Below are 23,811 nucleotides of genomic sequence, written 5' to 3'. Positions count from 1 at the left end.
ACTGATTCAAGTCTCAACTCGAAGGGTTTGGGGTGTCGCGACCTGACTCGCCGAGTCCAAGAACAGACTCGCCGAGTCCAAGACAATCTTCATCCAACTCGCCAAGTTGTCTTCCAACTCGCCGAGTTCATGCCCAACTTCATCCGACTCGACGAGCTATTCATCCCACTCGTCGAGTTCCTCCTAATCTTCAAGCTACTCGCCGAGTCCACTCAAAGGACTCGCCGAGTCCATCCGGTCCTTCATACATGCAGAGGACTTTTGAGTCATGCAGGGACTCAAATCTGTAGATCTACCCTTCCCAAGCCTATTCCTCACGTAAAGTTGCAAACTTTACGTGTAGAGAAGGAGATCTAAGCAAAATACACCATAAACTAGGGTTTAAGGCAAGGAGGCTCCATAATCAACTCAAGGGCTGCTACTTTATGCTTCTCAAGACCATAATATGCTTAGATCTGAAGTAGCAACTTCAGATCTGGCTTCTAACTCAAAATAATAACATTATGGCTAAAAAGCCCCAACAACCACACATAGATCTAGGTGCAAAAAGGGTCCAGGAACTAGTTTATTACCTCCAAATGCTCAGAATGAACTTACAATCCCAGATCTATAGTCCCTTCTTGCTCTTCCAAATTCCTTCTTCCTTCTCCAAGCTTTAATGCACCTTCGAAGGCAACAAATGGCTCAATCAAAGGATATGACGACTAGGGTTTGGTATCCAGGGCTAAAGAGGCAGTAAGGAACCCTAGGAAGAAGATTAAGACGTTTATATAGGCTCTAAGTCCCAAATTTAGGGTTTTCCACGCACTGACCAGACTCGCCGAGTCACCTTGGCCGACTCGCCGAGTCGGTCACTTACTCCTCGACCCGGATCCCGCTCGGACTCGCCGAGTTCCTCCTTGGACTCGCCAAGTCGCCCCTTAAAATTAAGGTTTTCTTTCCTTTCTTGGCCTTCAAAACTTTGGGTGTTATAGAAATACTTTAATCTAAAAGTGCATCACGAGTCTTAGTGGCAGGGCCTACTCTACCCTTTGCAAAACTAAGGGCCTCTAATTTTAAAGCGTATTCTATTATATATATATATATATATATATATATATATATATATATATATATATATATATATATATGTATATATATATATATATATGTGTGTGTGTGTGTGTGTGTGTGTATATATATAGGGTTAGGTTATTTTGTTTTTAGTAACTATTGTGTGCCAGAATGCACAGATCTGGACCATTGGATGGAATATAATCAAATGTCATGATCTGAGGGTCTATGATAGTAAAATAGGATAACATGTACCATATAATCACACAAATTTGAGCATAAGGGCATTTTAGTCAATTAGCCTATATTAAAAAAGGAAATTTTTGGATTTTTAGGGATAATTAATTCCTTTATTTTTAAAAATCTGAATATTTTAAATTAATTTAAAATTAAAAATCCGATTTTATTCTGTGAGAATGATAAATTTTTTACCATAAACTAGTAAATATCTTTTTGATAGAATGATGCTCTTTCAGAATTTTATTCTAATAGAATATTTATTGAAGAAAAACAAAATTCTTGAACCAAATGTTGAAAAATAACAGACATTCTAATATATTCTTATACATCCGAACTTAAAAACAAATTCATACATATTCTTACAGACTAAAATCCTTATAAATTTTAATATAATTATACATATTTTAAAAGAATATCAACAAAATGATTAAAATTCTTAAAAAATAACAACATTCTTAAATTGTGAGTATGATCAAACTTTATTCATTCTTTAAGTTATTCCTATTAGGTCTTCAACACCTTCTTCCAGCCATTCCTATCACAAATACAACAAAAACCAATAATTGTTAAAAACATGTTTCTTGCAATTAACTATCACTTGATATATTATGGTAGAATACATAGAATATGACAGAATACATATAATACATTCTGGCAGAATACATTGATTTTATTCTGGTAGAATACATTCTGATAGAATACATAGAATACATTCAAAAGTATTGTATTTACTGCTAATATAATTTTAGATTTCAAATATACAATAACGAGGGACAATAGAAATTGGAATTAAAAATCACAAATTGAACCAAAATAATACACAGACAAATTAGTTATCTTTTTAAACAATTACATAAAACATGTGTTGCTAGTAATTCTGACAGAATGCATACCACAAGGTTAAATTATTTAAATTCTCTTTCAGGCATTTCAACAAACACTTGTTAGGCATTATCATCAAACAAGCTAAAAATCATATTTGATTTACTTGCAATAGTTTACCTATAAACATAATTTCCAGCAACATATTTTATTTATGGAAATAAGGCAACAGCCAAAAACATAGTTTTGACCCATTTGTTATTATAGATGTAGAGACTGTTTTTACATTCCAAGTTGAAAATCAGTGATTTTGACCTCAAGAATCAAAAGGCATAGCTTTCTAAGTTTAGTTAAATTGTGAGTAATAAAAGATTTGTAATTCAGATTACTTACCATGCTAAGAGCAACGGGAACTACTTTTGAACGAGGGCGCATTCTAGGATCCATGGATTTCATTTGTCCAAGGAGTGTCTCGGCATCTTCTTCCTTGAAACAGAATAACCCTAGAGACTTCACTGGATTTTGACCCGAAACCACAACAAATTCCTCCGAAGAGTTGCTGAGAGCGTAAACGGGCACGCCCGCTAACCGTTGTTCGATATTCTGATCCGACATGCTAGCACTACCACCGACAAAAATCTTATCGACGGCAATTCGAGCCCATAAAGGATTGCGTGCAGAGGAGACAGCGACAGAGGAGAAATTGGTAGCGATCCGTAGGGTTGTAGACGATTATTTTTAGAGAAAAGGGGGAATCGTTGGTCTCTTTTAAGGGATTTGATCCATAAATCAAGGGATTTAATTTTGGTTATTATTTACTTTATATGCAAAATTACATATCTAGCCTTATCTTGATTATTTAAGTATTTATTTTTTCCTGAATTCCTATTGGTGCATTTATGCACACAATAGTTGTCAAAAACATTTGAACCTCTCTCTCTCTCTCTCTTTCTCTCTCTCTCTCTCTCTCTCTATATATATATATATATATATATATATATATATATATATATATATGTATTTCTTGGGTTACAAAGAGAAGATGAAGTTTGCTCGGGTGGTAAAAATAAAATTAAAGGTCTCAAGTTCAAAACTATTTGCTTACTTGAAGGGCCTCAATTTTTTTATTTGCTTAGAGCCCCTAAATTGGTTGAGCCGCCCCTCCTTAGTGGAATCCAAGCAATCAAAATACCTTGTTGGTGATTTGTATCACCAATGTGTATTTAAGTATAATGGAATAATTTGTTGACCAAATATAATCTTGACAAATATTAAACAAGTAAGGGAGGTGCAGAGTGCACACTTGTTTAAGTTTGTTCAATATTCAATGTAGACTGTCATTTAGGAACGAACAAGGGTCAGAGGCAGCACCCCTGGAAGCAGGTCCAAGAGCCAGAGCTGTTGGGTCGAGCTGCCATATCAATTTGGAAATTTTTTATTTGGGATAATTTGACAATTTTTCAGATATAAAACTGTTTGTGACAGTTTTCAAATAAAGATATACATAATCTGTTTTTTGGTCATGGCTTCTAGGTGCATACAAAAATTGTAACCTCTTGTTCTCTGATATTTTAAGTCTTATCCAATTGATGATTCCAGGAGTACCACCGAAATACTTCAATTTAAAAGTGTTATCACGATTCTCATAATTTCAAGTGCTTTATTACTCCAAATCTCTAACATACCCCATATTTCTAACATATAGGATGTTCTAAAATTTTAACTCAATGTTATAATGGATATCCTTTGATGTAAACCTAAGGATGAAATCAAAGTAAATCTTTTTATATCGATATATCCATACAAAGCAACATAAATGGCTATTAGACTCTAATCAACAATATAAGTCATCTTTGTTCCTTGTTCATGACTTGGTCGACATACAATGAAAAGTGGCATAAAGGTGCCACCAAAAGCTGATAAAGGAGGAGGTGAGGACTACGACACATGATGGATGTTTCTAGGGATTTCTAACCTTTAAATGGTTAAGACTCATCCTTTTAGATCCTTTTAGCTGGACCATTCAGATGCATCTACCGATTCAGAGTCTCCAACTTGACAAACCAAACGCTCTTAATGAGCTGAACCATTCAGATGTTTCCTCTCAATGGTCATATTAGAGGCTATCAAACACCTTATTTAAAATTTGTATTCACATTCAACCAAATACAGAATCAAAATGGAATCAAATTCCCATTTCGATCACTCTCAAAGTTAAAAACGGCACATTTGTTATGGATGTTGATTATCTTTTTTCAAGTATCAAAGAAAGAATTTGAGAGCTTCCTTACTTGATTCTTGATTAAAGGACTTGCTTATTTTCAAAACTTCCTAAAAAGAGTCCAGCAACTACCATAAACTTAAAAACCCCCAACCAATCTTACTATTCACAAATTACTTTCTAAAACATAACAAAAACATCCTTAACACTTACAATTAAAAACCCTTCCCTCCCCCCCTAAACATTAAAAAAGAACAAAAAACCAAACCTAACCCCAAATTAACCAACTCAAACACCATTACTCTTTCCTTCATATGCTTAAAAGATCAGCCGGCTCTTGCTTCTCTTTGCCATCTTCCATGGTGGGCGATGCCGGAGCTAAGGCGGTGGTGGTGGCGGCATTGGGCGGCTTTGGGAGCTCCGTCAACATTTGCACAACTTCTCTCATTGTCGGACGTTCAACCGCTTGTTCTTCAACACATAACATTCCAACATAAAACAAGTGCATTACTTCATGAATTGGAACACTTGAAAGTCTTGGATCCAAGATTTGCATAACACCTTCTTTGCTTCCATCTGTCATCTTTCTAACCCATTGCACAATATCAACACCATCTCCAAATTCCCCAACTGGTTTTCTTCCTGTTACAAGTTCTAAAAGAACCACACCAAAGCTATACACATCGCTCTTTTCATCAACCTTAAGCGTGTATGCATATTCTGAAACAAAATCACACAATTTTTATTATAAAAATCAGAAGTTTGGTCAAGATTTCAAAAACCCATGTCGAAAAGATAAAAATGTGAGACACCCATGTGAAAAAAATCAAAGCTTTGATACACATTTTCAAAACCCATGTCAAAAAATCAATAATCTTGATATACGAATACCCATGTGAAAAGAATCAAAGATAGGGTACCAATTTCGAAGACCCATGTCCAAAAATCAATAATTTGAGATACCCATTTGGAAAAAAATAAAGCTTTGGTCCCAATTTCCAGAACCCATGTCCAAAAAAATAATCTGAGTTACCCATATGGACAAAATCAAAGCTTTGGTCCCAATTTCCAAACCCCATGTCTCAAAATCAAGATTCTGAGATACCCATGTGAAAAAAATCAAAGCTTTGATCCCAAATTTGAAAACCCATGTCCAAAAATTAATAATTTGAAATACCCATATGAAAAAAATCAAAGCTTTCATCCTAATTTCCAAAACCCATTTAAAAAAAATCAAAGCTTTGATCCCAAATTTAAAAACCCATGTCCATAAATTAATAATCTAAAATACCCATATGAAAAAAATCAAATCTTTGATCCTAATTTCCAAAACCCATTTGAAAAAATTAAAGCTTTGATACCAATTTCATAAACCGATATCCAAAAACCAACAATCTGACATACCCACATGACAAAAACCAAAGCTTTGATCCCAAATTCAAAAACCCATGTCAAAAAATCAATAATTTGAAATACCAATTTGAAAAAAATCAAAGATTTAAGCTAGGATGATGAGATTCGTTTTATACCTGGGGCGATGTAGCCATAAGAACCCGCAATGGCAGACATACATTCTGAGGTGCCGGAATCCTGCAAGAACTTTGCAAGACCAAAATCGGCCACATGGGCTTCAAAATTGGAATCCAAAAGTATATTGTTTGATTTGACATCACGATGGAGGATTAATGGTGAGCAATCATGGTGGAGATAGCAAAGACCCTTTGCAGCTTCAATAGCGATTTTAAATCTTGTGTCCCAAAGCAAATGTCCCCCTTTCTTCCCATGAAGCATTTCACCCAAACTCCCATTTGGCATATACTCATACACTAACAAATTAGTTTCATGGTTGGAGCAAAACCCTAATAATCTCACGATATGTCGATGTCTGATTCTTCCTAGGGTTTGAATCTCGGCATTGAATCCATGGTCGTGAGAAGAACCACGGCTCATGGCTGGCAATCTTTTCACTGCAACAAGCTCATTGTTGGGCATGGCGCCTTTGTAAACAATCCCGGCTCCTCCTTTTCCGATGATATTATCTTCCTTTAAAGAATCGAGAACATCATCGCAAGTGAAATCCAGGCGTTGGAAAGCAGTAAGCTTCCATGATCGAGCTTTGCACGCTTTCTTGATAGATCGAGCTTTGATGATTGCTGCAATGGCGAAGGCGATGGAACAGAAGAGTAGGCCAAGAACGAGAAGAAGTTTTACAGAGGCGGAGAGTGATGTTTTTGAATGTGGTTGATGGGTGGCGTTTGCGATTCCTTCTTTACAAGGTCCTAAATATGGTCCACAGAGATCGGCGTTCCCCAAAAATGAAGTGTAATTGAAGTAACTGAACTGACCGGTGCCGGGGACAAGACCGGAGAGGTTGTTGTAGGAGAAATCGACGGACGTTAAGCTTTGCATTGACGCAACGGATGTTGGAATGCTTCCGATTAGATGATTACGAGAGACGTTCAAGTAGTTTAGAATGCGCATGCCTGTGATTTCGGTTGGGATTTCGCCGGAGAGCTGGTTACGGCTGAGATCGACATATGTTAAAAGTTTACACTGGCTGATTTCAGGAGCGATTTCGCCGGATAAACTGTTGTGGCTGAAATCGATCTTGGATAGTTGCTGTAGTTTGCCTATTTCGCCGGGAATGTTGCCAGTAAACTTGTTACCATCGAGTAAAAGCTTCTGCACACCGGAAAATTGGCTAATGGTGGCCGGCAGTGGACCGGTTAACCGATTGTTGGACAAACTGACCTGGCCGAGATTCGCTGAAACAGAATCGGCCACCGGGAATTCACCGGAGAGAAGGTTGTTCTGAAGTTCAACCTGAGAGAGATGAGGCAAACTAAAAAGCCCTTTTGGAATTGAACCATTGAGGAAATTTTCTCCCATTCGGATTCGATTCAAAGATTGGCATTCACCAAGAGACTCCGGAATCGGACCAAATAAAAAGTTTCCCAAAGTGATTATCGTTTCGAGTTTGTTTCCATTGCATAGATTGGGAGGAAGTGAACCTGTTAATTTGTTGGAAGACAGATCAAGGATCTGTAGCTTTCCGTTCTTGCCGAGGCCTTGAGGAATACTTCCGGTGAAGTTGTTTTCCCAGAGCTGTAATACCTCCAACTCCGGCAGTTCCCCGATGAAATCAGGAATCGATCCGTGGAGTTTGTTTCGGAACAGATTGAGTAAGGTGAGATTGTTGAGGTCCGCAAAAGAGGGGGGAATTTCTCCGGTGAATATATTGTTTGACAAATCCATGGATTTCAAACTCTTTAAGCTTCCAAGCTCCTTCGTTAGAGATCCAGAGAGTCCGTTCACTTGTAAGAACAACGTGTCCAGGTTTTGAAGCTTCCCGATTTCCGGAGGAACTTCACCGGAGAGACCACAGTTGGCAGCGTCGAGGCGAATGAGGCTTGATAAATTACCGATTTCTGGAGGAATACCACCGGTGTAACCATTGTAGTACCCAAGGTAGAGCTGTTGGAGGTTTGTTAAGTTTCCGATTTCGGGAGGGATAGAGCCTGTGAGTTCGTTCCCAGAAACAGCCAAGTATTCAAGAAAAGGAAGCCGTCCGTACTCCGGCGGAATAACGCCAGAGAAGTAGTTTCCACCGAGATGGAGGTGTCGGAGGTTCGTCATTTCGGAGACGGCGAGTGGCAGGTCGCCGGTCATGTTGTTGTTGTAAAGGTCAAGCACTTGCAGAGACTTAAGCCCAGAAAGTTCCGGTGGGAATGTCTCATTAATAATATTATTGGAGAGATTGAGGAGGCGGAGGCCAGAAATGGAAGCGATCTCCGGTGGAATAGGGCCACCAATGTTGTTGGCGGCGATGGTGAAATTAACGAGGCTGCGGAGGTGACCAATGTCGGAAGAGAGAGTGCCGGTGAGATTGCGGCCGGAGATGTCGAGATCGATAACATGGCGTCTAGAATCGCAGGTGACACCGGACCAAGTACAGTGGCTGGTAGAAAGGTCCCAGGTGGAAAGGGAGGACTGTGGGTCGTCGGAGATGGCGGACATGAGGGAAATGAGTGCTTGGTATTCCGGTAATCGGCCTGATTTGGCAGCGAATGAGTTGGGAATGCACTGTAACAGCAGTAGGAGGAAGAGGAACCTCATCTTGTGGTCAATTTCTCTCACACACACATACACACACTGGTTATTTCAGAGAAAGAGATGGGGAAGAAGAAGAAGAAGGGTGGGTGAAGAATTAGGAAAGGAGTAGAAAGAGAGTGATATCATAGTGTGTGATCTGGAGGAAAATCGTTATAACTTTTATACTCATTTTTTTTCTAAATTAATGGGCTTGAATTATTTTGGGTTTTAAAACAAAAGTAATATAAATAAAGTTTTTTTTTTAATTCTTATTTTATATTTTTACAACTAATATGTAGAATAAAATCTAAATATGTAATATGCAACTTTACTACCGTATTTTGTTGTATTGGTATGTATTTCATGTACCTTGACGATTAGTTTAATACTTTAATCTATAAATTAAATTAGATGTTGTATATTTTTAAAAAACAAAATATAAGGAAACTTTTATTTATATTTTTGTAAACTTGTATAAAACCTATATTATATACCTAAATAGTTAATATAGTCATAATTAATCTATTTAAAATTAAGAATATTCTTTTAAAATTAGATTATAATTAAATTACTAAAATACTCATTTACAATTATTACTATGTCGATCTCCTTATTCAAGATATGGTTATTTACTATTCTTTACCTCTCATGTTATGCACAATCGATTAGCACAAATTTGTTATTACATTCTGAATAGATTAGTAAACATCATATTTTATCTCAATTCGATTTAGGAGAAATGCAATTTTATCATCTAAAAAATTTATGTATGAAATGAATTTGTAATCGGTGGTTATGAAATTTGGATTTGCATCTACAAACGGGTAAGTTCAATCGACCATAACTATATTATTGATCGACATCTTAGAAGTAACTACCAATCTCGACAATAAATGTTGGTTGATGAATATGTATGGATTGATGGCAGCACCATGTTGGATTTTGAATTTGGGACCCAAATTATGTTCAATCAGTCGATATTATTGGGCAAGTTCATTAAGATATCGACCCTAACTCAATTATCGATCCGCTACATCTAGATCTATATCAATATTGTAACGTCCCATTTTCACAACCAACATTTTTTATTTTATTAAAGTAAAATTTCCCAATTATAAATTCATTATTAAGAAAACCGTTTATTCCAAAATACTTTTATTGAAAATCAGAATAGTATAAGAAACGTTGAATCCTCAATGATGTTGATAAGTAACTAGATGTGAAATAGCCACTCGAACAGATGATTCTACTCTAGAGCCACAACCAAAAAAGAAACATGCAAGAAATCCTAGATCAAGAGTTCTTAGGATATCTTACATGACTACATACAACCCTTATGGCAGTCTACTAGATGATTACCAATCTACTAGCACTCTAACCAACATACTTGTTGAATCATAAAAGTGACCCTCTTGAACTTCAGCTACCGTAGCCGTCAAGCACCCACAGTGAAGTTTCTTCATCAGCAACCGCAACCGCAGTCTCTTTACTAGATTACTTTATTTGTCTTTATTGTAATTCTCTCTATTGTCCGTTATGTCTTGCATGGCTACTCTTAGAGATGTAATCTAGTATACTTCACGAGTCTCTATAAATAGAGCTCATTCTCTTGTATTCAAATATCTATCTTATGCATCTAATTCTGAATTGCAATCTCTTAAGTTATCTTTTCTATCTCTCTTACTCACTCTTCTTACTCTCATAATCGACTACAATCACTCTTCAGAGCAAGTCTTTTGCGACTTAATCACTAAGTTTGATCTCACTTATTAACTTAGCTTGAATGCATTCCTTGTTATGAATCAGCTTAAGTGTATACTTAATATAACAATTGTTGTCATTTCCATTTCTTTACTTTTCCGCAACTAACTCTCTAACATCTAACTCTAAATATTACTGTTGAGCTTTTAGATCCTTCGAGATTAACTATTTCACAATATACTTGTTCTAACGTTTGTTCAAGTGTGTCTCAAAGTTTTTCTCTCAACAATTGGTATCAGAGCCATAGTAGTTGCTTTTTGAAAATCGGAACTCTGATTTTTCGGAGAGCCTTCTATACCACTTAAGCTCATTTCTTAAACAAAAAAAAACTTCAAAAAAAAATATGGCACAATCGTTATCTCTGAATGTTTCCAACAGTGTTGGTGGTTCTAATCGAGCCCCAATACTAGTTGCAAATGAATATCATCACTGGTTACAAAGAATGGAAACATACTTAAGGAGACTTGGTAGAGACGTATGGAGATCCGTTGAAGAAGGACCACATGTCCCTGTCCTTACACCAGTCCAAACTGACGGAGCTACAACCAGACTAGGAAGAGGTCAACGAGCTATGAACCGTCCCACCAAGGATGATCTCGATAAAATGGAAAATGATGTTGTTGCTTTTTATGAAATCTCCTGTGGAGTTGCTCCTGATAACTTCGATATCATCATAAATTGCAAATCAACAAAAGAGATATGGGATGTTCTCAAGAATCTGTACGAAGGCTCAGAACAAGCACAAGACAAGAAGCTTACAACTGCACTCAATGAGTTCAACAACTTCAAAGCTCATACTGGCGAAAGTTAGGAAGACTCCTTCAAAAGGTTCAACCTGATTATCACCAAGTTATCCAATGCGGGCACCATCCGCAGTAACCATGAAACAAATCTTCAGTTTCTTAATGATTTAGGAAGACATTGGACTACGGCTAAAATGATAGTCCAAGGCGATGGAAATATTCATTCCTTGTCACTCTACAAACTCTATGGAGAACTGCAAGCACAAGAATCCACCGTACTCAAAGACTGTGCTGACTTCAGAGGACCTCTTGCTCTCATAGCACAAACTCCACATAACCAATCTTACTATCCCCCGTATGACACTTCACTGCAGTCATACGAAGCTGATTCAGAGTATGATGATGATGAAGAATTTCAAAAGGTAATTGCACTCATTAGCAAACAATTCAACCGACTACCACCTCACTCTTTTCGCAAAAATCAACAATTCAACAAACAACCCTTCAATCGTAACTTCAACCCACAAAACAATCACTCACATTATCCTAAAAGTTCTCATCCACCACCGCAACCTCACAATTCTCAACCAAAGGAAGCACCACAGTCAACTCAAACCACTGACTTCGGTACTCCCTCAGAAGACAAGACTGATGTTGTAGTTTGCCACAAATGCAATAAAGAGAATCACTTTGCAAGAGATTGTAAGGCCAATGTAGTAAAATTCAGAGCATTCTACCTTAGAATGACTCAAGAGTTGGAAGAAAAGGAAAAAGCAAGGGCATACGTAGCCCATGTCAAAATAGACCATCAAGTTTGGTCATCCAGAGACGAAGATGAAGCCATCAACAGTATCAATGGAAAAGGGAAGATCTGCATGTTGGCGACTGCGGATGATGATGGGTCTACAAAAATGGACAAAAACTACTGCTATATGGCAAAGGATGGAACTCTAAGCATCGTCGAACAGGTAAAACTCATGATCCAACCTCTAAATTATAACATGCATGACTGTCAACCTTACATAGATGATCTTAATGACACATGTGTTGCCGTCCTTACAGACTATAACAAAGCCTTAGATGAGAAGAACATTGCGTCCAGGAGATGTTCCATGTGAGAGGACGACTGGATAACAAAAGACTTAAAATGGCTATGTTAGAAAGAGATTTAGAGTTAGAAAAAGATGCAAGAATGTTGAGTGAAACCCAATTAGAGATAGCTTTGAACCAGAGAGATTTAGCTCAGAGTGAAATTGTACGCTTAAATCTTTTAATCGAAAAATTGTTCAATGAAAGTGAAGCTATTGAAAATTTGGTAAATAATGGAACTGTGGACAACACATACAATTGGGGTTGGTCAAATGGATATCCTACCGCAATGGATTCCTCACCCCGGTTCAATAAAGACAGACTATATGTCCCTCCAGACCAAGAATTTCATTTCCGATTCAATGACAAGACCTTTCCCGAAGATATCAAAACTCACTTCGGTAGACTGCATAATCTAAGTAACAATTGTGTCATTGAGGAAATTGTGCCTGAGGTTTTGGGTCACACATGTGATCAAATTCCTATCTGTGGCACTACCTTCCCAAATTCTCAAAACTTATCCGTAGTTGATGAAGAAATTGTCATTGAGGACACTGAAGTCTCGAAAGACTTTCCATCCCTGTCCTAAGACCGCAGTGTTCCTCACTATAGTCAAAAGTCCCACAAAAGTCCCATTGAAGTCCCCACTAAGACTTACTCTACGGTAGTCAAGTCATCCCTACCGTAGTCTTCGAACAAAAGTTTTGCCACTCTTCAAACAATTCGTCATGAATTACCCATAGAAAATTTTGAAGTAGGATAATGTTGTCCTCAAGTTCTGATGAATCAAGCCCACGTTTTCACAAAATTTCAAAGGATTCTAGGAAACCGCAGTTGAACAACAGAGATTGCGGTTCACCAAAATCCTTAGCTAAAAAGGATTTCAAAGAAGAAATTCGCTCCCGAGGCAAAAATAGACAAATGCTTTTAAAAAACAAAAGGCATGACAGATTTCAAAAATCCAAAAGTCCAGAAAAAATTGTTTTCTCTCACTATTTTTCAAAAAACTCTCCCATCAAGAAAACATCCAAAAAGGAATGTACAGTTTCAACAATCATTCCTAATTCATCTGACACAACTCAAAAAGGTGTAAAGTCCTTTCGAAACAGTGTTTTTCAAATCTATTCCTCATATGATCCGAAATGGAAAGGTATTTTACCCACTCCAACACATTTAAAGTCACATCAAAATTTTAACAAGTGGAAGGGTATTCTGCCAAATCCAACAAAAAGGACACAAAGATCTACACGTGCTAAACCTTTTTCAAAACAAACTTTTCGGAAAACGAACAACACTCATGTCAGATCTTTTCAACCTCGGACTAGTCAAAAGCCAAACAACTCATCCTTTAGACCGCTGACCAAACGTGGTGTCAGAACAGAAGACAAAATCTCAACCTGTGAATGTCAGTGTAGTTGCCAAAATCAAAAACCTCGTTACTTTGCAAAAACACATAACACTCCAAAACTACACAAACACCCAGGACTAGGTTTAAAAGTTGACACGAAACCAGTCCCTGCAACCTCGGTCCATGCATCACTCAGAAACTCATCTATTGTTCCAGGCTCCAAACTAGTTTGGATGCCTAAGCTAACCGTGTAATTCTTAGGCTTTGTGCAAGGAGGAACAAGAAGATGAATGGTTAATTGATAGTGTCTGCTCCTTGCACATGATTGGAAGGTTAGAATACCTTCGGGATTTCAGGCCAATTTACAACGGTGGAAATGTTACATTTGACAACAATGCGAACGGAATCATCCGAGGTTACAGTGTACTCACTACGGGAAACTTCTCAATTCAAAAGGTTGCTTATGTAGAAAGCCTTAAACACAATCTCATCAGTGTTGGCCAACTATGTAAGGAAGGTCATCGAGTTGAATTTGATGATCAATTATGTTATGTAATGACAAGTGATAGGAGCATCTGTTTGATCAAATCACGATCCGAGGGTACCATGTATCCTATGGATGTCTCTCTGATCATTGGAAAACCGTAATTGTGTTTCCTTTCCAAAGCTGTATCCGAAGTCAGCTGGTTGTGGCACCGCAAGTTCGCTCATCTCAATTTCAGATACATCAACACTTTGGTCACTAGAGAGCTGTTTAGAGGACTCCCTATTCTCAAGTTCAGCAATGACACTCTCTGTCCTGCATGTAAATGTGGTAAGCAGTCCAAAGCAAGTCACCCCATGGTGATTAACTCTTTAATATCTGAACCACTTGAGCTTCTGCACATTGATCTCTGTGGTCCATCAACCATAGCCAGTCTCCATCACAAAAAGTACATACTGGTTATAGTAGATGACTTCACTCGCTTCACATGGGTTTTCTTCCTCAGACTCAAATCCGAAACACCGAAAATTCTCATCAACTTCATCAAAGAAATAGAACTTCAGATCAAGCTGCCAGTAAGACACATTCGTAGTGATAATGGAACCGAGTTCACTAATCATCCTCTCAACAGTTTCTTGGTGTCTAAAGGTATCACTCACAACTTTTCAGCCCCTTATACACCATAACAAAATGGAGTAGTAGAGAGAAGGAACTGTATACTAGTAGAAGTATCCAGATCCATGCTCAACTTCGCACACCTTCCTCTTTACTTCTGGGCAGAAGCAGTAGCAACCGCATGCTTTGTACAAAATCTAAGCATTGTGTGCAAACGTCTCAATAAAACACCATATGAGGGCCTTAACAACCGCAAACCAAATGTTCATTTTTTTCATATCTTTGGGTGTAGATGTTTTGTGATCAACAACAGAGATCAGCTTAACAAATTTGCACTGAAGTCTGATGAAGGCATCTTTCTTGGCTACTCCACAAACAAGGTTGCTTACCGGGTTCTCATCAGACGTACAAGGCTAATCATTGAAAGCTTCGATGTGAAATTTGATGATTCTCACATCCGCAACGCCCCTCCATCCATTGAAACCACCGCAATCATGGAAAGCGATATTCCTGCTTCTTCAGGTCCTTTGAATCTAGTTGAAGTTAATTATGACGATCTTTTCGACCCTGTTGAAACGGCAAAACTATCCGAAGTTCTTGTGTCTCCAGCCGCTCAACAACAACACGCTGATGTTTCTGGTCCATCTCTATCCGAAGTCGCATCTCTCAATACTTTCACCTCTCCGGTTGAGGGGGAAAGCTCTACTCTGGATCAAGCAACAACCATTGAGGCTCCAGTACTTGATGATGCTCAAGTTCCTATCCTCAGAAAATCATTACCATCAAACGTATCTTCGGATTTTGATGATGAACTCATAGAGAACATTGACACTAGAACCGATTCAAGAATTATCACTCTCTCATCCGCAGTCCAGGGGGAACCTTCTCAGGTTCTAGAGGAACTCCCATCAGCAATCTAGGAGGAACCTCTACAAATTGTTGAAGAAAATTTCATCCTTGTTCCAACAAGCCAAGATGATTCCGAAGGATGTTCTCACGTCCAGGGGGAACTGCCATCTCCAACCGCAGAAACTTCTAATATTGAAGACATTCCCTCTACCGCAACCGTTGATCATCTACAACCTCGTCTACACATATGGACAAAGGACCACCCACCAGGTCAAATCATTGGCAACCCATTCGCAGCTATCCAGACTTCATCTTCTAAGGATTTATCTGATCATTGTCACTATGCATCATTTATGTCCTCAGTTGAGCTACGATCAATCAAAGAAGCACTATTGGAACCTGATTGGATTTATGCAATGCAAGAAGAACTGGAAGAATTCAAAAGGAACAAAGTGTGGCAACTCGTTCCCATACCGCAAGGTCACACTATTGTTGGTACAAGATGGGTGTTCAAGAACAAGTTAGATGAATCTGGTGCGTTGATCAAAAATAAGGCAAGACTAGTTGCAAAGGGGTACATGCAACTTGAAGGTGTTGACTACGATGAAACATATGCTCCTATGGCAAGAATGGAAGCCATCTGAATCTTCTTAGCATATGCAACCCACAAAAACATCAAGGTACACCAAATGGACATTAAGAGTGCTTTTCTCAATGGGGAACTAAAAGAAAAGGTCTACCTTCAGCAACATCCTGGCTTTGAAAGTATTAAATTCCCTGACCACTGCTACAAGCTTGAAAAGGCAGTCTATGGTACGAAGCAAGCCCCAAGAGCTTGGTATGAGACTCTTTCTGAATTTCTAGTCTCTTCAGGTTACAAAAGAGGAGTGATTGATCCCACTTTATTTAGAAAAGAAAATGGTGACCACCTTATGCTTGTACAAATATACATGGATGATATCATCTTCGGATCGTCTGATCAAGGAATGGTGGATGAATTTGCTAAGCTCATGACAAACAAATTTCAAATGAGCATGAATAGAGAGATTAATTTCTTTCTAGGTCTTCAAGTGAAACAAATTCAGCAAGGGATATTCATTCATCAAGATAAATACACCACTGAACTATTGAAGAAGTATTCAATGGATAATTGCTCTTCGGCTAAGGTCCCCATGGCCTTCGGTAATAAGATCTCTGCTGATCCCTCTGGCGAATCTGTGGATCACAAGACTTATAGAGGTATCATTGGCTCTCTAATGTACCTCACTGCAAGCTGACCAGACATAGTCTTTGCAACTGGTGTATGTGCAAGGTATTAGGCTGACCCAAAAGTGTCACATATGACCGCAACCAAACAAATTCTCCGATACCTGAAAGGAAGCAAATCTCTTGGTCTATGGTACCCCGCATGCAATGATTTCAGTCTTCAAGCATTTACCGATGCGGATCATGCCGGATGCAAACTTGATCGAAAGAGTACCTCCGGTGGATGTCAATTTCTTGGAGGTAGACTCGTCAGCTGGTCCTCAAGAAAACAAAGTTGTGTTTCATTGTCTACCGTAGAAGCTGAATATGTGGCCGCAACCAGCTGTTGCTCTCAAGTTCTATGGATGAAGACACAACTGTTAGACTACGGATACAGAATGCTGCGGATACCAATCTACTGTGACTCTGAAAGTGCCATAGCGATTTCTCATAATCCTGTTCAGTACTCCAAGACGAAACATATTGAACTACGGTATCACTTCATCAAAGACCACATTCTGAAAGGTAACATTGAGCTCATCTTTGTCCCTACTCATGAAGAGATTGCTGATGTATTTACAAAAGCACTTTACTCTACCAAACTCAACGCGTTCTTACAAATGTTAGGAATGATGAATCTGGACCCTCAATTCTTCTTGAATTAATAGGTACCGCAGACCATCCATTGGTCTCCATTGCGGTCCTAACTGAAAGTTATTTATAATAAATGGTTTTGGTATATCCTGTGTACCACAACCATACATTATATCTATCTTTCACTGGTCCTTCTTGTTTGTTATGACTAGCTTATTGTACAAGTGCTCTTCTCAGTTTCTCCCACTGTAGTCATCCGCAATGATGTGTCCATCTGCAGTCACATTAATTGATTTTCAGACTGTTCATTCTTTTAAAACAAAAAAAAACATGGTGTGCTATTTAATGATCCTTCATTAAATAAAACATTAAATAAAAACATTCCTTGAGAAACTGTCTCATTCTTTTTTCTTCTAAACCTCGTGTCAGACCTATTTTAGGTATGATGACAAAAAGAAAGATTTTCTAAATCAAATCCTTTTAATACGTCTTTTCCTATTACCCCAAAAACATCACATCTGTTACAACTTCCCCTTTACCCTACGGATTAATCTCTCCCCCACCACACATTCACCAGACGTGGAATCAAATCTGACATTTCATTAAATGCAAACCCTTTTTGGTAAATCCCAAATTCAAATTTAATCCCTTCTTTATCAATTCGTGGCTGAGATTAAAGATCCTAATTCAAAAGATAAACCCAATCGTTTTTACCCAAATTCACTTAGGTCAAAAACGTTTCCCGCTCCCTTAAGCCACTATGAAACCCCTTTCTTCTCCACAAAGAAAAGTTTACTATCACAACTAGGAATTTTGATGCCTTGTAAACATTGAACAATGATAACAAATGTGAACCAACAATGTGAAAGCATGTAGGATGCTTATTCAATAACAACAAAATTTCAATCAAACACTTCATACAAGCGCTGCAAATGGTCAACAAAGAATTGGAAACCTTTGAAATCCCGGTTAAAGTCCATTTTGGAGTAGGATTTCCTTATTGGACCTAATAGACCAATAAGCTTCCAGTTTGACTACTTTGGACTTAGAACTCTTAAATGGGCTCTAATTGGACCCACTTCCATTTATTTTAACGTTTTGGGCCATATTGGGCCTAGAATGAAATAAAATACCCTAATGGACATTATTGGGCCATAAAAATCTAATTAACCTAATGAGCCATAAAAACTCATACTTGACAAATATAGGGCCATGAATTTCTCTAAAGGGGCCATATTATCAACTTAAGCACAACAAGGCCCAATTTCTCTTCTTCCTTCTACCTCTCGGCCCAACTACAAAGCATAGGAAGGGAAGAGTTGACTTTTGCTTGCCACCTCACAATTATACATGGGATATCCATGCACTCTTCCCATATTTCCATGCATGTCAACTCAATTATCTCTCTTCTCCCCCTCCTTTCTACTCTCAGCCGAAGACACCCATACACACACCCATTTCATTCATCTTTTGCAAACAAAACTCTCACTAGAAAAGTTCTTTCTTCTTCATCAAAATTTTCGAAATTTAGGAGCTTTCAAGAAGGATTTTCCCTAAGAGTCATCATATAAGGTAAGTTGATGCTTAAATCCATGGACTAAATACTTCATTTCATCAAAAATCATCTCTTAATCCATTCAAATTCATGATCTTGCATCTTAGAACCCACTAAGTTCGAGATCCATCCAAGGAACTTACTAGGGCCGAAAATAGCACCAAACTTCTCCCAATCTTCTTCAAAACCGAAACCACAACTCAAGGTGAGCTTCATACCCCTTTATTTTCGTTTTTTATGAGTTTTATGGTGGAGAATACAAGAAAATGTGTAGATCTATGTGTATGTGTATGCTATGTGTGATTTGATGCATGTATGTGTGATTTCATGTGTTTTGTGATGAATATGTTACCAAAAAGGGTGTAAACCCGAGATCTATGACATGAGAAAGGAAACAAACATAATCTAAGCTATTTTACACTAAACAAGTCAAGAATAATAGCTTATGAGGTCATGATGAACATATTCTAACATAAAACCCATTTTTGGGCTTAAATTGTCAAAAATACAAAACTTGGGGTACAAATCGACAAGTCACGGTTTCTTGAAAGTCAAAAGGGTCAAAACAGTTTCTATAATCATTTTTCTGAACATTAGAATTTTCAAGGGACTTAAAATGTAAATTTTTAGCTTAATGGGCTAATTTTGGGCTTTTCGGCCCAATAAGCCTCAAAATGCGAAAAATGATAAATTTTAGGGGATGAAATGAATCTTTCTGTAAAACAGGGGGTAATTAGCATGACAAAATCATTTTATGGGTCAAAAATGCTTTTCACTATCAAAAGGGACCAAAAATGTAAAGTTTTTAGATTTTGGGCCAAAACTATAAAAGTTGTGAAAAATGGGGTTCTAACCAAGAAACACTATTCTGGAGGGGCTGAAGCTGTCAACAAAATAAATTTTGGGTTAAAATCGTGTTTTCATCAAATAAATAATACAAAAGTGTCAAGAAAAGGTTTTAAGGATTAAAAATGAAATTATTTTATATAAAAGGACCAAAAGTGTTATTTTTATAAAAGAAGGGTAGTGAAAAGGTCAAATTCCACTTTTAAACAAATTAATTCGTTAATACAAAATACAAGATCCACGACTACTGACGAAACGGAAAACAAATACACTCTCAACAACAAATATCGTTACCAACGAATTGATTCGGTCTCGAATCAATACAATACAACTAGCGTTAAACCAAACCATCTAAATAAATACGCGATAACTACGATGAGCAAACTTACAAACTTTGGGCTTGGAAGTTTCAAATCATGCCTTTTGGGCCTTGCTAGCCCATTAACATGATCTTTGGGCCCAAAGGGAATATGCTTATGTGATATTGGGCCTCCTATGACCCAATTTCATGTAAAAGGACTTTCAATGGCTCTAATGTGCTATTGGGCCCTAGTGGCCCATTAGTATTGCTAGTAAGGTCAAGAAATCAAATGCGAGTTGGGCCAACGTGCCCTTCGCATTCCCGACAGCCTATATAACTTACGAAATATAACGGGACTTCGTACTCCCCTTTTCCTCGTTTGTTAGGCTTACGAGTAATCAAGGTAAACAGATTCAGGGCGTTAATCAAAAGTAATCATGGTTGTTGGATTAAGTGAGTAGTGATGGGCGACGCCTCTAAGGATCGTTCGAAACCTGTAGTTATAAACTAGACATTTCCAAATGCATGATTATAACGACTCACAAACCCTAATTAATCCAAAGCCACTCGAGAAATCAATAATCAATCGTCGTGACGGTATAACAAATTGGGAATTCACTGTGTTTTATGTAATGGGAAAACATCGGGTTTTCCTGGGAAGTTCAACATTTTCACTTGTGCGATCATTACAGAAGTTCAACAATTATACATGTTTTGAAAATCAACAAGCATATATTCACGGATCTTCACACTTTTTATAAACAATGATCTTTTCAGAAAATATCGGATTTTCTGGGTTTTACAAACTACACCAAATCATTTTACCACAACATTGCTTATGAACTCACCAACATTTCATATGTTGACGTTTTTCAAAATTAACTTGTGTTCTCAGGTAACAGGTAAACCGGAGAATAAGTACCAAGTAATGTCAGGGTGTTTTGCTTATGATATCTATCAGACAGTTTATGTTATGAAATTGTAATGTTTAAAACATTGTACTGGATGTAAACAATATCAGTTGTATCATTTCAATGCTTGGTGATGATTTATGTTATGATTCATGTATATTCATTGTGATGGTATTCAATTTAAGTCACAAGAGCCCTCGGACGTTTCCGCCGTCTGGTTTGGGGGTGTGACATTTACGCTCTCTAAACCTTTAACCTTATCTTGCATTCTACCTGCATTCTTCAAAGCTTTCTCAAACACTCATCAATGGTGAAATCCAATGTATCGAAGAAACAATCCAAGGCTTCTGGATCAGTGAACCCCACTGGTTCAGACTCTCCCACAATTGCTTCGAGCAATTTCAGAGCCGTCTTTGAAGAACACCCTTTCTACAATGCTCCCACAAAACTAATGATCAAGTTCCTGAAGAACCACCCTTTGTTTGGTCCATTCGATGCTTTCACATATGTTGTCCCAATCTCAACCCTCTTCAAATGTGCCATTTCTGCCTATCGCCCACTCAAAAACCCCCAAGAAGTTCATCTCAACCTAATTAACGATTCTTTGGTCATTCTGTCCAAAGAAATGTTTCTCACTGCCATTAACCTCCTTGTTCATCCCTCCATCAAGATTTTCACCCCATCAATGGTGGACATTGCTTCGGCACTTTTACCAGATGGGATATCAGAAAAGGATCAAAGGAATTGGTGAATTCAAGAAGAACCAATTGCCTGTGGTATGGCAATTCGTGTGCCACTTCGTCATCCGCAGTCTATCCGGCAGAACTGGAGGCACGGATAATATGGGACTCAAACTGTTAGAGCTGCTGTGGAGCATCTTCACAGGACACAATGTGAACTACGGACAGATCCTTTGGGATGATTTTCTACAATACATTCCCAAGGAGAGCCCAAGGGAGAATCCAACCGAACTCACCTTTGCAAGGTTCTGGTCCCTTTGCATTTCAGACCTACATGCGGATGCAGGGATCGAAATGTGTAGTGGCATCAACTTCTTTGTCACCAAGCATCTAAAAAGTTACAATCCTTCCTCTGATCAATCAATTTTTGGTCCAATCCGCAGACTTCCTACCCACATTCTTTCTACCCTTGGTCTTGAGACTGCTGATGTCTCATACCACATTGAGGCTACGGAAGGTATTGACCCATACCTTCCTACCCCACCTCTTCCAAATCCATCCGCAATCGTTAAGCCTGAAGGCACCGCAGTCCCTTCTTCCACTACTCTCTCCAATATTTCTTAAACCCAAAGATGCTTGCATAAAGGTTCTGCACTTCATGGCCCCCGCAACACCAAGAAACAAGGAACTCCTAAAAAGGATGCTTCCAAACCTTCCAAGCCTTCCAAGAAAAAGAAAAACACCACCAACAATTACCATTTTTGAACCAAGCCAACATGACTCCAGCAGTGATTCAAAAAAGGATAACCAACCCATTGCAATCCTCAAGAAACGCAAAACCGATCCCACTAGCCATATGCTTGACCGGACTGATACCTCAGCCTCTCAACAGGCTCCGGTAGTCCTTGGGATTCCCGCACATCCATTTGAAACCACCATCTTCTACCTCTCAAACTCAGATAGTGAGTCTGATTGCCAGCAATGAGGAGACTCCCCCTCAGTACAATCCCAAGAGGATAATATTGGTTCTCGCCCTAAAGTCTCCAGGGCTTCCCGACTGCATTTCTTTTCTCCTGAGGAGTTGAACTCCATCCTTTTGAATGTAACCCATACACTGCAAACACCTTCCCAACAGCAGGGCACTTCTTCCGCCCATGCCAGAACTGAGCCGAGGCCAAACTTGACCACGGGTCAAGGAGACCAAGGAAGCTCAGGAAATCCTACTCTGCTTACATCTGTAACAGGTGGTTTAGGCACGGTGAGTACAATTGTGCAAGGATCCATGGACCCGAGGGACACTTCGGTGCGATTTAAAGGATTTGACAGAGAAGACTCCAATGATTCTTGATTGAATTACAATCCGGTAACAGAAGCCGATATTCAGAAATATGTCACTTTCCGTAAGGCATTCCAAGCACGCAAGGATCAACAAATCAAGCAACAGCAGCAAAAGGAACAAGAAATCCAAGTTGTGGCTAAGTATTGGGCAGATGCAATTAATAATGCCCATACTGTAGCCACCATTCTAAAAGTTCAAGACTGGATGTCTGAAATGGTGGAAACCTTCCTCAAAGCTTAGGAAGCAACTGTTGACCAACATGCATCCAAAGTTCCTCCCATTCCCACTATTCAAGGATCACAAGAAGAAGGACCCGGAATCGAAGTGATCTCTGCTCCCACCTTCGGATTTGATGATGCAGATCTTCAAGAAGTAAACAAACCATCTCCGTCTGATGATGATTTTATGATGTTCAATGAAGAAGAAGAATCCAGTGGCTCTCATCATTCAAATTCTAAGCCCAAAGAGAAGAAGAAAAAGAAGAAGAATGTTGTCACTAGGAAAGAGTTTTTAAGTCTTCAAGCCAAGGTTGATCAAATTCTTGCTGCGGTCAAGCCAACTCAACCACACCCATAAGATATTCCTGGACCGTAGTCATTGATGGAACGAATTGAACGCCTGGAAACACGTGAGAGATTGGCTGCTGAGCGTATCTCACTCAAGGTTGAAATGGGAATCCGGTCCCTCGACAACAATAGACAAGCAGATCACAAGGATTTCATGGCTGCTGCGGAACGCCTCATCTCTGAGGTAACCGCAATTAAGATAGATCTTCAAGCAGCCGTTGCGGATCAAGCCTCCTACTCTGAAAAGCTGATTGCTGAGACTCACACTGCCTATGAGTCCGCAATCTCAGTCCTTTAAACTACCATCAACCGCCTGCAGCGTTCCTGATCCACAATTTTACATGGTCCAGAAATTCTTCATCTCACCAAGGAAATTCACAGGCTACTCTTCAACCCCTCCATTCCTAAGAATCAACAACCGGCCGAAGCCCTCAAAGTTCAATTCCAAGAAGATTTT

General features: G+C 38.6%; 1 protein-coding gene across 1 annotated transcript; it reads right to left on the bottom strand.

Annotated features, from left to right (window-relative positions):
* Positions 1 to 4,389: 4,389 nt before the first annotated feature.
* Positions 4,390 to 8,601, bottom strand: LOC145093142 (uncharacterized). Its single transcript, XM_079031210.1, has 2 exons — positions 5,866 to 8,601; positions 4,390 to 5,056 (listed from the first exon to the last, which is right to left on the bottom strand). Exons 1-2 carry the CDS (start codon positions 8,450 to 8,452, stop codon positions 4,647 to 4,649), a joined length of 2,997 nt encoding a protein of 998 aa, XP_078887336.1. The 5' UTR covers positions 8,453 to 8,601; the 3' UTR covers positions 4,390 to 4,646.
* Between the last annotated feature and the right edge of the window lie 15,210 nt (positions 8,602 to 23,811).

This window comes from Lactuca serriola, chromosome 3, assembly GCF_051521515.1.
Source record: "Lactuca serriola cultivar US96UC23 chromosome 3, Lser_US96UC23_V15, whole genome shotgun sequence".
In the NCBI taxonomy this organism is placed as follows: Eukaryota; Viridiplantae; Streptophyta; class Magnoliopsida; order Asterales; family Asteraceae; genus Lactuca; species Lactuca serriola.
This window is presented reverse-complemented; position numbering and strand designations above follow the sequence as displayed.

What these genes read in the sequence shown, in the direction of transcription:
- LOC145093142 (XM_079031210.1), bottom strand. Translation starts at nt 8,452, where the DNA reads ATGAGGTTCCTCTTCCTCCTACTGCTGTTACAGTGCATTCCCAACTCA. An exon ending in TTATGGCTACATCGCCCCAG is followed by an intron (nt 5,057 to 5,865) that starts GTATAAAACGAA and finishes ATTTTGTTTCAG; the next exon opens with AATATGCATACACGCTTAAG.